General features: G+C 36.4%; 1 protein-coding gene and 1 long non-coding RNA gene across 5 annotated transcripts in view; one reads left to right on the top strand and one right to left on the bottom strand.

Moving 5' to 3' along the window:
- Positions 1-1,119: 1,119 nt before the first annotated feature.
- Positions 1,120-14,908, bottom strand: ccny (cyclin Y). Of its 4 annotated transcripts, XM_016484879.1 has the most exons (11): positions 14,839-14,908; positions 14,337-14,357; positions 10,755-10,789; positions 9,994-10,017; positions 9,568-9,671; positions 8,939-8,974; positions 8,557-8,614; positions 8,359-8,478; positions 4,886-5,052; positions 3,530-3,692; positions 1,120-2,433 (listed from the first exon to the last, which is right to left on the bottom strand). In XM_016484879.1, the coding sequence occupies exons 1-11, from the start codon at positions 14,903-14,905 to the stop codon at positions 2,317-2,319; spliced, it is 912 nt and encodes a 303-aa protein (XP_016340365.1). In that variant the 5' UTR covers positions 14,906-14,908; the 3' UTR covers positions 1,120-2,316. The 4 variants fall into 4 exon arrangements, with proteins under 4 accessions (XP_016340365.1, XP_016340367.1, XP_016340366.1 ...); XM_016484881.1 differs by lacking the exon at positions 9,994-10,017; XM_016484880.1 differs by lacking the exon at positions 14,337-14,357.
- Positions 14,728-15,425, top strand: part of LOC107687515 (uncharacterized) — a 4,833-nt gene continuing 4,135 nt past the window's right edge. Inside the window, exon 1 of the long non-coding RNA XR_001634136.1 lies at positions 14,728-14,762. This is a non-coding gene — a long non-coding RNA (uncharacterized LOC107687515). The remainder of the gene's footprint in view (positions 14,763-15,425) is intronic.

Raw genomic sequence — 15,425 nt, 5'->3', positions numbered from 1 at the left:
ATTGCTTTATGCCACTTTTGTGATACAGAAAATAGGTTAAACTCAACTGGAAATTCAATTGAGGACAGAAGATTACGACTAAAGAGGAAAAAAAAAACACCTCAAAGACAGTGCTTAGAAACTGTGTCGGATTCCAGAAAATGTACTTATTCCTGATAAAACAACTGACACATTTATTTTTTTTTCACATTTTTACCCATAATTGTCCAGAATTCAGCAATTAACTAAAGTAAATACTGGTCACATATAAATATCTGAAGATCATAATTAAATTTCTTTAAGTATGTACAATATACAAAAGATATTTTTGGAAGTTCTAATTCTCAGGGTGTTTCTGGGTGAAGTCTCACAAATGAAAATGTCTCAGTTAGTCTCAACAGATAACATAAATCATTTTCACACATACATCTGATGACATAATTCAACACTTGCTTTGAATTGGGAAGAACTGATTTTAAAACTAATTCTGCTGTCTAAAAAAAACTTTTATTTTGGATGCGATTAATCGTTTGACAGCACTACCAAAAAATATTTTGCGGTCTCAATGAGAAGGGAAGATAAAATGGTTAATTTCATATTCTACATCTAAGGCCATTTTCCCGCTAAACTCACACATACATCTGATGACATAATTCAACACTTGCTTTGAATTGGGAAGAACTGATTTTAAAACTAATTCTGCTGTCTAAAATCTAGTGCTGTCAAACGATTAATCGCATCCAAAATAAAAGTTTTTGTTTACATAATATGTGTACTATGTATATGTTAATGTATTTTATATATTAAATGTATTTATTTATACTATAAATTATATTAATATATAGACATGTAAATACATGTAAATATTTTCAAAATATATACTGTTTGTATATGTGTGTATATATATATATATATATATATATATATGTGTGTGTGTGTGTGTGTGTGTGCACGTATGAAAAAATTTAAATATATTTATAGATGTAAATACATTAAATATTTGTGTGTGTGTGTGGCAGGAATTCCTCTTTCTCACCAATTCAATTCAGTCTCTGGTTTGACGCATCATAATTGAGAAATAAAACACTGCAATCAGTCCAAACATTTGTATCGCAGTGGCACTAGGAGCCTCACCTTTAATAACAAGTATTTTGACTTCGACACCAATTTTAACTCAATGTTATCTGAAAGTTTCAAATATCAGCTCCAGTCTTTCCAATAGGTATTGTACGGAATAGATAGAACACACAGTGTATTGCTTTGAGAATTGAAAATGAGTGAGACAGCATGTGTATATCTGCAGTTTGTTGAGGTTATAAAAAAAAAAAATGGTGACAAGAACATACACATTCATGGTCATTGATGATGGAATGTCATTGTTGGCTCTGCAGAAGAAAAACCTTTGATTTCAGTATTAAAACTTCCAATTTCAGTCCATTTCGACATTGTACATTTTCAATTTAAACTAATTATTTCAAGGCATTCAATTATCGAATCTTGTGTTTCAAAAGGAAAGTCCCAAGAACTTCACATGGAAACCCTCCACACCACTTTCCTTTTGAAAATGCAAAGTCAGCTTCCTTTACTCTTATATAATAAGACTAAATGCTGCAAACTGCCTTTATCGAGTATTACAAATTGCAGGGAAAAAACAAAACACAATAAAATAATCAGACTAAACAAAAAGGTCCAGATTGTATATTTTCCCATTAATTTGCATTGTTAGACTAATTTTAACCGTCATTAAAGATGTTTTTAATTTAAAATAAATGAGATAAAATGTTAAACAACTATGTAAGTACAGTGGCAATTTTAGAGTTTGATCAGCTCACAGCCATTTGGAGAGAAATACTTTAAGGAATGGAAGAATATCTAGGGAATATCTTGAGAAGTGGTTGATTTTGGCTCTTGATCTTGATAAGACACATCTTTGAGCATCCAGGTGGAATTTTTCTAACCATACAAGATCAATTAACACAGTACGAATACTTCCTCACCTAGAATGGCAAACACGTATGACACAGAGCTGTTGGAATGCTGTTCCAGTCATTGGGCGTCTTTCTCCCTCATTTATATTCACATACTCAGTTTTTTCTGAACTGCAGTAGCAGTGTCCTCCTCTCTTCTCTAAGCCACAGATTGGAAAGTGATCTTTGTGTGGGTGTATTGTATATACAGCAGCCGTATGACCAGCAAGGGCACTCTTTAGAACAAAAACCTCTGGCTCAAGAGTCTTGTGGAGGTACTAAGCACGCATGTGTCCTCTTAGAGAACGCTTCTTCTGACAGAACGCTTTTTCTCTCAGTCTCTCGTGAAAGTCCCCAATGTCCACTTTTATTAGGATATGATGGCTGGCGACCATCTGACCACTGTCAGGTTATCTGCGCTCACTGAGCGCTTCTTGGCTGCTTTTCTCAAGTCTTTATATCTGTCGTCACAAAGCCTGGAGATCGCCTGTAAGAAACATGAGAAACATTTTAATACTCTATATTTTACAACTTATATAAAAAATATATAATTTTAGAAATGTAACTGACTTCAACAGCTTTTATACATTTCTTGGCTTGACTTTTTCAGGCCCAGAGTGTTATTATAATTATTCATTTTATTTTTTCACAAATGTGGAAATAACACAAAGCTCCTCTTACTCAAGGTGTTCCCCAGGGTTCTGTTTTTGGCCCTTTTCTTTAGAATTATTATTATTATTATTATTATTATTATTATTATTATTATTATTAACTTGTAAGTCATTATCTGCTGACTTATAAGAGTTAACAATGTCATATACATCTGATACAACTGAAGGTGTCACAGAAAAAGTATTGGCCAAACCTGTCATTTTTGATGCAAGAACCACATTTCCAAGTACCACAACCTCCAAGAATAAGTGGGAAAAAGTTTCATTCTTGAGACAAGATACAACTTGTGTCCATTATTTTGAGATGACAGATGATTGTGTGTGGGAGCGTATAAAGAGGACCAGTGCAAGATGGAAGCAGGGGGGCTGGTCCTCATGAAAGAACTAGATCACACACCACTGATTGATTGAGCTGTCCACCCACAGACCACTGACTCTAGATGGGCTAGTGGGCTATTATGCCACCAAAGGTAACTGTACACACACACACACACACACACACACACACAACTGAACTAACTAACATCATTATAGGCCTGGTCTTGTCAGGACTGTAATTGGGCAGCATCAAGGCTGAATTCTGGCATAAGACACACTTGGGGATTCAGCCAAGGTAATTACTCAGCCCTGCTGCTACTGAATCAATGGACTGATACAACATGTCATGATATCCCTTCTTAGTGAAAGCTGTACCAAAGCAAGCTTTCAAGTTTTACTGACATATTCTTTGTAACTTGCTGGAACAATGCTAACAGATTCAGTATTACAATCTGCCGAAATATTGGACTTCTCATGAAAACCTAGAAACCACAACACACTGGGATATGAATGAGATCTTGAGTGACAATCTGAGATAAATATCTTAAGCTATATAATGGGTTCTAATGATCTAGAGTAGTATCGACCACTCACCTCAAGTTTCTGGGCCTTGTCTCTGCTGAGAGGCTCAAGGGGAAAGCTGAGGTTGTTCGCCTCTGAAAGCGAACGCAAGTCAAAATAGTACTTGGCGTAGACGCTTGATGGAACGTTAATATTGAACTGCAGCAGCTCCAGAAACTGTCGTTCCAACTCATTCCTGGTGAGAGAGAGAAAGCAAAGATAATTAGTTTTGCGTATGTTCCTTTTGACAGTTGTCAGTGGGTGGAAATAAGCAAAAAGAAAATCTTGAAAACATTCTGATTTAGCATGTTTCAATGAAAATCAATGTCTTTTTTCATTTTAAAACTACAATCCTGACAAGGATACCAAAAGACAAACCCTGATCATCTGTCCGTATTAAAAAATCTTCCTTTATTCACCCCCAGATTTCTTACCACAGATGAAATTCCTCAAAGTTCAAAATAAACAATCTATTGTCACCCCTTCCTACCAATCGCATAATTATTCCAACACATGCAAAAAACGACCAGCTTAATATAGCCAACAGTGAAGCCTCTGACAACAAAAAGGCAACAAACACCCACAAACCCACACTCTATGGTCCTCCATGCTGTTTGTGGTGTGCTTTGGGGACAATGTGACTGCCTCCTTCACCGAATCTTTAGTCAGGACGGCCTTTAAAATAACTGTGCTCAGCAGGAGTTGAAAGGGCAGATGTGACAACATGCTGAAAGTGTAAAGTATCACTCTTTATGTGTCAGCTCAATTTCTTGGCACCTTGCTTTCAGGGATATTATATATGGTACCTTAAGGTCTCTAGGATGTAGTTTCTAGAACATCATAAAAACATCATACATACCAGTTCTATTTATGCTTAGAACCTTAGAAAAGCTGCCAATAGATAAAGTAAATATTACACCACAATACATGATTTGTGGAGGGCACTAACCTCTGTGTTCAACGTAAAATTAAAACAGACCTTTATAATGCATGTTCCTTATTGTATGATTTGTTGGTGATTATCTTGCTTTATTCAGAATCCATTACATCATAAAAGTTTTACGTTAGTTGTAATTCAGCATATATCTTAGAAATGTTTGAAGGCTGAGCAGCGAAGCTTTGTTTCCATCCACAGTAGCGGATTTAACTTGTATGAAAAATTGGAATATTACATAAAACTTTAGCGAGTAAAGCACCGTTTTCATCTTGTGTTCAAGATATGTGTTGCTTCCAAGGAAACCGGTGAAAATTATCAATAATAAAAATGGAAGTTGTTAAAACCGACAAAGCCACTGCAGCATTTTTTCCTACATACAGTATTAAATGACTTGCACCTCAGAGCATTGTCATGTTATCTTGAATTCAGAGGTGCAAGAGACACACACTTACATGTCTTCCACGGTGATGTCTTTGAGGATCTGGCAGTAGTCAACATTCCATACAGCCTGATCATCCCACACTTTTGACGCCAACAGGATAGCACCCAAAACAATCCTCTTCCAGTTAGCAGGACAAATGTCAATCTCTGCATATGTTAATAATCTCTCCAGATACACCTGACAGAGAAAGAAAGTGGATTAATTTAAAAGTTAAACATAAAAGTAATACTAATATGCCAATAAAGCATCTTGTCAATCAAGTCAAATTTAAAGAAACCAATGTTTGTTTTTAGATTCTGGTGACTGACACTAGCATTTCTGTTTTTGGAGCAAGGTTACTGCAGTGTCACTGCAAATATGTAATTACTGCAAGACTGACACGTAGGTCAGGGGGCACGAATGCTGAAAGACAAACAAACACATATGCTCTGCCAACCAACAAAAACGCCTGATGCCTCACTGGTAACAAACTGCAAACAAACACCACTCAGTTTTAACAGCACTAATATATAAGTATTTTTTGGACATGTACCGTGAATCCGTTAAAAACATTGGAGTGCTATGCAAATACAAAATTTATGAATAATTTCAGCCAGGTTTCAGGGCCCATCATAGACCAGAGACTGCATTTAGAATTACAAATGAGTTGCTTCTGGTATATGACCAAGACTGCATTTCACTCCAGATTTACTAGAGTTTAGAGCTTCTGACACTATAGATCATGACATACTCTTACATTGATTAGAAAATTGCATTGCCTTAAGCTGGTTTAGAATTGACCGTTACCAATTTGTTTGTTTAAACGTGGAACTAGTAAATCTAACATTAGTAAGTATGGGGTGTCACACGGATCTGTGTTAGGTCCCCTGCTGTTTTCAATATACATGCTGCCCTTTGGAAATATGAACAAAAAATTGTATTAGGTTAGTTTGGTTCTATTTAAGGTTTTTCTCCAACACTTCACCACCTTGACACAGTTAACTGTGACTGCTCACTGGGCCTCATTGAGATTCAATTTAAGATTCATGTTCATAAGGAGCCAAATAACAAATATTGCAACAAACATTTTCAGCCGTTTTGAAACCATCTACATTGTGAAAAGCTCTATACAAATGAATGTGAAAGCAATGATTTGATAATGCTTAACATGATTGTTCAGTACTATGACAAAGATTTCAGTACTTCAAAATAAGACAGATCCCCTCATTAAGCGATTTTGGCTAATCTCAGCTCTGGAATTTTGCTATATTTCATGATTTTTTAAAAATAAGGCAGAAATACACACTTGATTAACAAAAAACTCACTCTGTACTCCTAAATCACACGGATACATTATTTCTCTAGGCATTTCAATTTTATACCATAAAGATGAGAGAAAAAATATATTCTGATCAAACTGCTTCCTGAGGTGCTCATAAATTCTCCATGTCTGTTGAAAGGTTCTCTGTGTTATGAGACTGCACAAGGTTGAGACGTACTGTTAAACACCACAGGATTTTTTAAGGAGAACAGATAGATTACCGAGCCCTTATTTCTGTTTTATCCACTTTAAAGTCTATTGCTTTAGCAACTAGACATTATGAAAAAATAGCACACCTTTTTTAACATGCCACATGTTTCTAGGTATTGTTCCTGTCTGTTGGACAAGTAACATGTCAAAGGCAATTGATATGTTTAATGGCAAAGAATGAGTATGATCACTAGCAAAAGTGATGGTTTCCTAAGTAACTCCAATAATATTTATTTGTGTACTTCTTAAGGAAAGTTATAAACATTACTTATTGAGTGGTGGAATTGTAAGTCTGTGCTCTGTTGACGTGGTGTATGACAGTATGCTATAGCCATGGGCGTCTTAAGCATTCATAGACACTGCTGATGGATGTAGGCGAACAAAGAAGTCCTTATAAAAATGAAAAACGCATGATGTATGCAATGCAAAAAAGACGTAGAAGCACTAAGCAGCGCAAATGCACATACACACACAAATTGGGGACAACAATGTCAAAAAATATTAGTTTTCCCACAGTGGGAAGGAAATCTAATAAGAGCTCAATTTTGTTTGTACAAAGTGTAAGACAGAAATCACACGTTTAATTGCTTCCACTGCATCGGGGGGCTCCGGCTCACCCGTGGGCAGTTGTGCATTAAATATGTGCTTATGAGAGTATGTTTGCGAGCTAATCTCCTCTACGCTGTTCAAGATGAACTACTGTCAGCAAATGGGCAAATTACACACCTACAATTTATAAATCAACAACCTACAAGAACACTCCAGGGACAGCGGTCAGCAGCCTAATAGAAAACATTAACCTGAGTAGAGCTACGAAAACATAATTCAGTTTTTACTCAGCTGAGTCATAAACGTTATAAGAGGGCAAATTACCATAAAGTGTTATATAAGTGTTAATTATATACTATTATAGTATTAGTATTTATTACAATTTTGAATGTTTTCAGTGTCAGTTTTTTGTGCTTTTGTCATTTTTATTATTAATATATTTTTAAATATATATTTATGTTAAGCTTCATTTCAGAGATTTATGTTTTGGGCAACAATTTTTGAAAAGACAAACTGATTTATTATTTGGCATCTGAGTGGGAATGTTTTGACAGTGTATTTTTCAAGTCAATCAGTCTCCCATGAAGTTTACTGTGTGCAGTGACTCATAAGTTTCCTTTCAATAACTGAAGCAACCAGCAACAGCCAATCAGATTTTACAAGCATCTCTGCACCTGTTGCCCCCTACAGGTCAAGGAACAGGCTCAATCTGTCTCAATCTACATTTAGAAACAAAAACAATGTCTATCAGTGTACAGATAACACAACACAGATCCCAAACTTATACAAAATATCTACGCTAAAGCTGCACTCAAAACAGTGTTTTTATTAGTTTCAGATTTTTACTGTAAGTATCAAGTCTGGTCCACTTTGCAGTTTTTATGGCCAAGAACCATCTAGAAAGAGACTGACTGATATTTAAAGTAATTTACCACAGTTAGCGTTTTATGTGATATTCAGGTCTGAAATCATTGGTACTACAATAATAATAATAGTGCAACAGTTTACGAGAAAGGTTTTACAGGCAATAATAGTAAAGTAATCATAGGGATATCTATGTTTATTTTTAGGTCAGATATTTCAGTCATCTAAAGATAATAAATTGATTAAAACCAATTAGATTGCAGCTTAGAATTTTAAGGACACTCTTGCCTTTCTTTTTTATGTGCAATACATCAGATGTTCTGTGAAGAGTCCATTGGAACTATCGGAGGTCGAGACTACATTTCCATTGGATTATCAATATAGTTTAAAACCCTATTAAACACACACACACACACACACACACACTTAAGCCCTTTTCAAGCATTCACAGCCCCCTTGTATGTCTACAACTTGTTTAATGACACCTCCTGAATCCAATCCAAAAAGACACGGATTAACTTTCATTTGTCCGCCATCAAGCCACATGACCTATCACTCACCAGAGTAACTATGGCACACTCAGCCGTGAGCTGGGCGGCACTGAAGAGCGTACGAACGAATCTGTAGATCTGTTTCTGTTCTGGATCATGCTTGTCATAGTCTGACGGCACCTCCGATTTCTGTGGAAAGAGGAAGTTTTAGGACATTCCAACTTGTAATTACACCTCATAAATGAGCTGCAGAAACGAAACACTTACTGAAAGTGGATGACGTTTTTCATCAAAAATGTCTAACAGCATTCGCCCGTCCACATTTCTGAAAGGAGAAGGGTGAATTGAAATTAGATTAGGGAAGACTGATACTTATTCTATGCCGTATTCATATAAAGAATTAAAGAACCAGGAAAGTGTGTGGTGATCAATTTTCAATGTTGCCGGAACCTTGTCTAAAAGTTATATCTCAGCAGCTCTGAAGCCTTGGAGTTTGAAGGTTATAATAACGCATTGAGGGTTTATATGGTATTACAGGTTTAAAAGAAAGAAAGACACAAAGCCAGAGACAGAGAAAAAGACAGATATAAAAGTATGGTTGGTAGGTAGGTAGATAGATCTCTCTGCAGAGAGAAATTAAAAAACATACCTGTTTTTTATGTGGTAGTATATTGCGAGGGCAACACTGCAAACAGAAGAAAAAGCAGAAAATCAGAAAGAGTTGATATAACGGTAGTCAACATGATAAAGCATCAATTTTCCACGACATTCTAATTTATTGAGATGCACCTGTAAATTCAAGCTGAAGGAGAAGCTGTGTATAGCGTTATCTTTTGTATTGCGCTGCTATTGCATTGTCCTCGCTAACTGCGCAATGTGCATATAAAAGAATATGCTGTTCTTTTTGTCAGTCTGCAGATCAGTGAATAATATGGACTCAAAAACATTCCAGAGTATGTATGATGAAACAGGCAAAGTGTCATTCAAAAACTATTCCTGGATAAATTAACATCAAATTGAATGCCACAAGGGGCCTCGTTTACAAAAAAACAGATTTCTTTGCAAATTAAATTACAGAAAAAAATAAGAGTAATCCCTCACTTTTTCAAGGGAAAAGTAATTAAATTACAGTAACTAATTACACCCAACACTGCAAACTAACAAGTTGTCAGGCTCAATTTCCAAAGGCTTCAGCCATGCTTTTGGAAATACAATTTTCTTTCCACATCCTTATTTAATTATCTGTCATAAACCAATCATAAACTTTTCAATCAGTACCATTTAATGGTGTATTTGAGGTTGGGTTGGCTAACGGTGCTGTCGTCCAGGAAGATCGTCGAACAGGAGCTGTACTTGCGTCTCATTGGGCCAGATGGATGTTGCTGAAACACAAGGAAATATCAGTTATTCTCAAACACACATACACACAAACACACACTTTCAGCAAACAGGCTGAAAATTAGGCCACCTGCAGCCCCAGAGAAGCCATTATCATCTAATTTATACCCGAGTGATTCTCGCTTAATGTGTGTGTGTGTGTGTGGGTTAGAATCCCAATCCATTACAATATAAACACAGTAATGTATTATGCAAGATTTCAAACTGATAAGCAACATTAACAATGCAAATAAATCATTACAATGTCAAAACAGACACAATATCACAGTTTAAGGAAAGTAAACAGAGCAATGAGCAAATATTTACCTTTGACTCCGCAATGTGTGTTAACTTGCAAAGTAATAGAAGACATTACAATAGGAACAAAACATAAGCTATTCATTGCAAATTGTGTATGAATAGCATGCAGTAATGAAATGAAGAAAATCAAGCCATGCAAATTAAAGGAATAGTCTACCTAAAAATGAAAATTCGCTGAAAATGTAGCCACTCTCAGACCATCCAGGATGTCATCATCTGAACAGATTGGGAGAAATTTAGAATTACATCACTTGATCAACAATGGATCCTCTGCAGAGAATGGGTGCCGTCAGAATGAAAGTCCGAACAGCTGATAAAGTGGTGTGGATTATTGTGATGTTTTTATCAGCTGTTTGGACTATTATTCTGACGGCACCCATTCACTGCAGAGAATCCATTGGTGAACAAGTGATGCCATGCTATATTTCTCCAAATTAGTTCCAATGAAGAAACAAACTCTTCCATGTTTTGGATGGCCCGAGGGTACATTTTCAGCAAATTGTAATTTTTGGGTGAACTATTTCTTTAAAACATTTACATTGAATGAACAAGAGCAGAACAGAAAAGCAAGGCTGTTAATGATGCAACACAAGCTCAGAGACTCATGCAACACTGGTTTCTGCATTCTCATGGGGTTGAGTGTGGGATTTGATTAGTGCTGTGGGTGTTGTGACACGTAGGGAGACATCTTCATCGCAGACACAAGCATTATGAGAAACAGAAAATAAATATCCACTGATGTCATGGCTGCTGCTGCTGCTACTTACATGGTTGACATATAGACTTTTCCGTTTTTCCCGAACTGTAAAGAGAAACGCATAATTAGTAACACCAGCACATCAGTCACTACAGTTAATTAGAGAGAGACAAAAAGACAAGGGCCACAATTAAAGTGAAGTCAGTAATATCAAGAGGGATGTTTCTAACAATCTGAGGTCTTAAACTGTTGGACGGTATTTCATTAACAGTTTGGGGGGCAGAGAGATGAAAAAGGAAATGTGTTTTAATTAAACTGTCCTTAATGTTTCTCTAAAAAAAACTCTTGCTGGTTAGTCTCTTAGAGAGAGCTTTGACTATCAGCATGAAGACTGGTCCAATTTGGGGGTTATTCTAGCCAAGAAATACCCAATTAACCCAAAGTATACTTCAGTTTTGATGCAAACAGTTACTGATTGTGTACAGCCAAAGACATAACCTTTCAAAGTATACACTTTTTTTTTTTTTTGCACGTGTGTGAAGGCGCTCGACATATGCGCGCTAGGACGTTTCATCATTGTACAGTGTCTGCACTACTTCTCTCCATAAGTTATAAGCGATAAAAATGTCTTTATAGGCATTTAAGCAAGAGTTGTGTTCTCTCTTAACTATGGAGCCATGCACATGATATTCGGACAAAAATCTATTGTGGCCACGAATAAAGAATTTGTTCCCTTTTTTTTTTTTTTTTTTTAATTCGTTGCCGTGTTTTAGTTAAATTAAGAATTAATTCCTAAGACTGAATTTGTGGGAACACATTGAGGGAACACATTTTTTAATTTGTGGCCACAATTTAACTAAACTAATTAGTAAAGTTTTTTTAACAAAAAAAAAAAAAAACGGAAGTAAATCTATCTATCAGTGAGTAAATCTATCAGCACACAACAGCGCATTCCAATTATCATGCAGCAGTTGCACAACCTATTAAACAGTGCTGGTGATGTTTGCCAAGGGTTTAGACTTTCAAATGTCATTTGCTCTCTCAAAGCTTCATAAACCTTTCTATTTATTTGCCATCGTTGGTCTCTGTGGAACAAAGTTTAATGCGCACATATGTACTACTACGTAAACATATTGTAACATTCTCAGAAAGCTTCTTTAAAACACAAAAGTATTCTTTAGATTATGGTATTAAGATTAGAACCATAAGCATATAAACTTACGCCCGCAAATATTTATAGATTAGCATCTGTCTTGATGAGGTTAACCAAACATAAAAGAGGTCATTTACATATAGAAGTACATATAGAAGGCCGCGACATCAAGCCAACAGTTGGCTGCTGGCCAATGTCTGTCAGCCTAGTTTTGGCAATAGTTGGAACAAAGTTGACAGATTTTCAGATGATTGAACATGCTGAATTGGTGGCTGAGCCCGTTGGTGAGAGAGATCACTCTGATTGGGTGTTCAGCTTTGCGAACCACAGCACGTGAAGAAAAAACAAACGATGAAAGCGAAGTGTGAAAATGGTAAGCGCTGCTTTGTATATCTGCAATCCTAGCCCTTTAGGTTTCTCTTTTTAAATGATGAATACAGACTACTGCCCCCTGCTGGTATGGAGAGTTATTTCCTCTCACGCAGGCATAGAATGTACGCGCTAGTTGTCTGTAGTATTTGCGGTTATGGGTAACGATCTTGGCAATTTTAAGGGCACTGGCTGAATTACGTTGGTACTACAGAGTACCAATTCACATTAAATGAATCAAATTTCCCAATTCCCAAATTTCGGAATGCGTCTGGCCGTGAGAGTAAAAGGGGTCACACACACCGGACAAGAAACGCAGCGCCGCTCTACGTATTTAAAATTTGAACACATTGTTTTCTATGAGTGTATGCACACCGGCAGCGACGCTGTTCAAAATCCTGCCACGCCACTCACATAGCTTTCCATAAAATCACATTATATTTATCCTAAATTATTGTTAATGTACATAATGACTAAGATGGATGTATTGTGCATCTTTCAGCAAAATGTTTGTCTTTCTGTGACGCTAATACAGTCTGTATGCTTTATATAGAGAGCCATAATAATATAGATCGCACTTTCTCTTTTCGTTTGCTCTGTTTTTTCAAAAACTAATCAACGCAACTTTAATAATTCTTGAAGTGAACATGATGCGGCACGGCGCGGCGCTTTTCGTCCAGTGTGCAAACACCTTGTTTATACTTTCACCTGGCTCCGCATCGCGAACCTCCGCTAACTGCGTGTGCACCTCCCCAAACGGACGAGGTGTTTATACTTTTCACGCTCACCATTGTAATATTTTTTTAAATGACAGGGGGCGACTAGGAGTAATTGTCCTCTAAATCCATCGGGAATCGGGTGCAAAGTAGTAGTTTGCCAGTACAAAACTCAAAATTTGATGTCTCGCGTGATAAATGAGTTGATTAATTAATTTCTTTACGTACAAACTGATTTGGTTGTGGGTCAGTTTGGAAGACTGTGTTTGTTTTTAGCACACTGCATCAAACCCACACTACAAAATAATAAAATAATCATACTAAACCCAGTGAACTTTCAGAATATTATTATTTTTGACATTAGAATTATTTTGTCTAGTGTGTACGATTTCTAAATAAGAAAAAGCTGAAATTGAAAGGTTTGGACGTTTTTGTTTTTTTTTTCACTGAAATAAATGAATTTCAGTTTTCGGTTTGGTTTGTACGTTTGTTTTTTTTCACTGAAATAAATTCATTTCAGTTTTCGGTTTTTCAAATTTCGTTTACAATGTCAACAGTACCCAACGCTATTTGCGGTGTGTTCAAGCACAACTTTTTTCTTTGATGTTGTTTTGGTGTGTCTGGTAGTTCGTATAATTGCTTGAATGCAGCAGAAGAGACCTCTGAGACATTAGCACCCAAATGATTCACCGTACCACAATGACTAAACTGCATTTCATATTTAACTATCTCTACTGTATCTGTGGGCGGGGCCAGTTACTTTGACTGACAGGTGATGTGTTAAAAGCCTGACCCAGAAAACAAACTGAGACTGCAGGTGAAAATGAAGTGGCATTGTGTGTGTGGTCATGTGGGATAGACATTTTATCAGAGTCCCTGGAGTCTGACGCCCCTCACGCACACACACACATATGAAAGCTACTGTATGACTCAGTTAATTCTCACATATTAGCAGTTTGACTATTTTTCATCAATATCATAACTATTAATTTAAACTACAGCACTAGAGACCTACAGAAGACAGAACAGCGTACATGAATCTAAACAAACAGCTGCGCAGCCAGACAAATGGGACCGATTCACAGACATTTTCAACATGCATAACCCCTTAATGGCGCTAAACTGAGTGTAAATCTCTGAAAATACAGCTGTGATTTTATTTAATGATATTAATCTATTGCCCCATTAAGCAGCTTCAATGCAATTAAGCTACTTTTGGTTAGCTTTTAGCATAGCTAACTACAAAGTGTAGCTTCAGTGCAGTTAAAAGCTTGTAGATTAGCAAGCTAACGCTTCGAAGAAGATTCCTGAACAAATAACAGCTTGCAGCATAAATCCAAACTACAGACATTTTGAATCAATAAAGCTTCGACACACAGCAGCAGACTAACAAACAGGCTGAGCTCAAACGTACCTTTCTTGTTGGGTAAAAGAACTGAAAAACAAAAAGGTTTCTAAATTCAATCCGAGCATGGATAACAAGGCTGGCATTTACTTATTCTTGATTTTACAGTTCATACGCCACTAATTTTGTTTATATCACTGAATTGTCCCTTTATAATGTCACTAGAATCACAAGACGTCTGAGAGACCGGAGTCACAAAACGTGACGCTAACAATTCACTGAGAAACAAGGCGAATATCATATGATTAGCCTGGGTAGAAATATCGCCCACTGAGAAGAGCTGACAGTTAACAAAGCATCATCGCCCAGGGGTATCGTGTTAAATCAAACTATTATTACAAGTCTTCTCTGAGGAGGGAATGTTTGGTCTGACTAAGTCCTGATTCGTTTGGATCAGACTGAAGCAATCCTGACCGCGGTTTCGTTTTAATTAACGTTCCCCTCCAGCATCCAGGCTTAAGGGGAGACCATCCCACTCATCCTGTGAGTCAGAAGACATGGAGTCTCTCACCGTCTGTTTGAGACTTGCTGAGAAAGATGGTGCTGGCGCGCGGGTGGTCCGAAGGATTGTACTCCATGTTGAGCTCTGAGGAGAGAAAGAAAAAGACGATTTATTAAGACTGAGGCTTCAGTTACTATTCTAGTATTACTAGAACAACCCAAAAAAATAATCTTATATTTCCGACAGAATGATGGAAAACATTTAGTCAGGCGAGCCACAACACGGAGTGGTTGCAGCGTACACATAGCACTGAAATACAGAGATATGTGAAAGAATTAGATGTAGAAAAATTGTCATTTATGTATAATGTATATACTATTACAGTATTTATTATTATTTTGAACTACTTTCCATATTTCCAGTGATCATTCTGATTTCATTTAAGCTTTAATAATTTTATGAGATTTTGCCATTTTTAAAATATATTTAGCTTTAATTTGTCGCTATAGTTTTTTTTTTCCATTTCAGCTTTAGTTATTTTAGTCCTTCGATTTAAAATACATTTAATTTCAGTTGATTGCCAAAGCAAGGATCTAACTATTTAATCTAATATAACTATATACTGTAATATTTAGATTTTATTTTATTACATATAT

Source organism: Sinocyclocheilus anshuiensis, unplaced genomic scaffold (assembly GCF_001515605.1).
Source record: "Sinocyclocheilus anshuiensis isolate Anshui unplaced genomic scaffold, SAMN03320099.WGS_v1.1 scaffold870, whole genome shotgun sequence".
Lineage (NCBI taxonomy): Eukaryota > Metazoa > Chordata > Actinopteri > Cypriniformes > Cyprinidae > Sinocyclocheilus > Sinocyclocheilus anshuiensis.
This window is presented reverse-complemented; position numbering and strand designations above follow the sequence as displayed.

Coding starts and splice junctions, on each gene's coding strand:
- ccny (XM_016484879.1), bottom strand. CDS start 14,905: ATGGAGTACAATCCTTCGGACCACCCGCGCGCCAGCACCATCTTTCTC. Junction 10,790..14,336: donor TCTTTTACCCAACAAGAAAG/GTACGTTTGAGC, acceptor TTCTCTTTACAG/TTCGGGAAAAACGGAAAAGT. Junction 8,615..8,938: donor TACTACCACATAAAAAACAG/GTATGTTTTTTA, acceptor TTCTCCTTTCAG/AAATGTGGACGGGCGAATGC.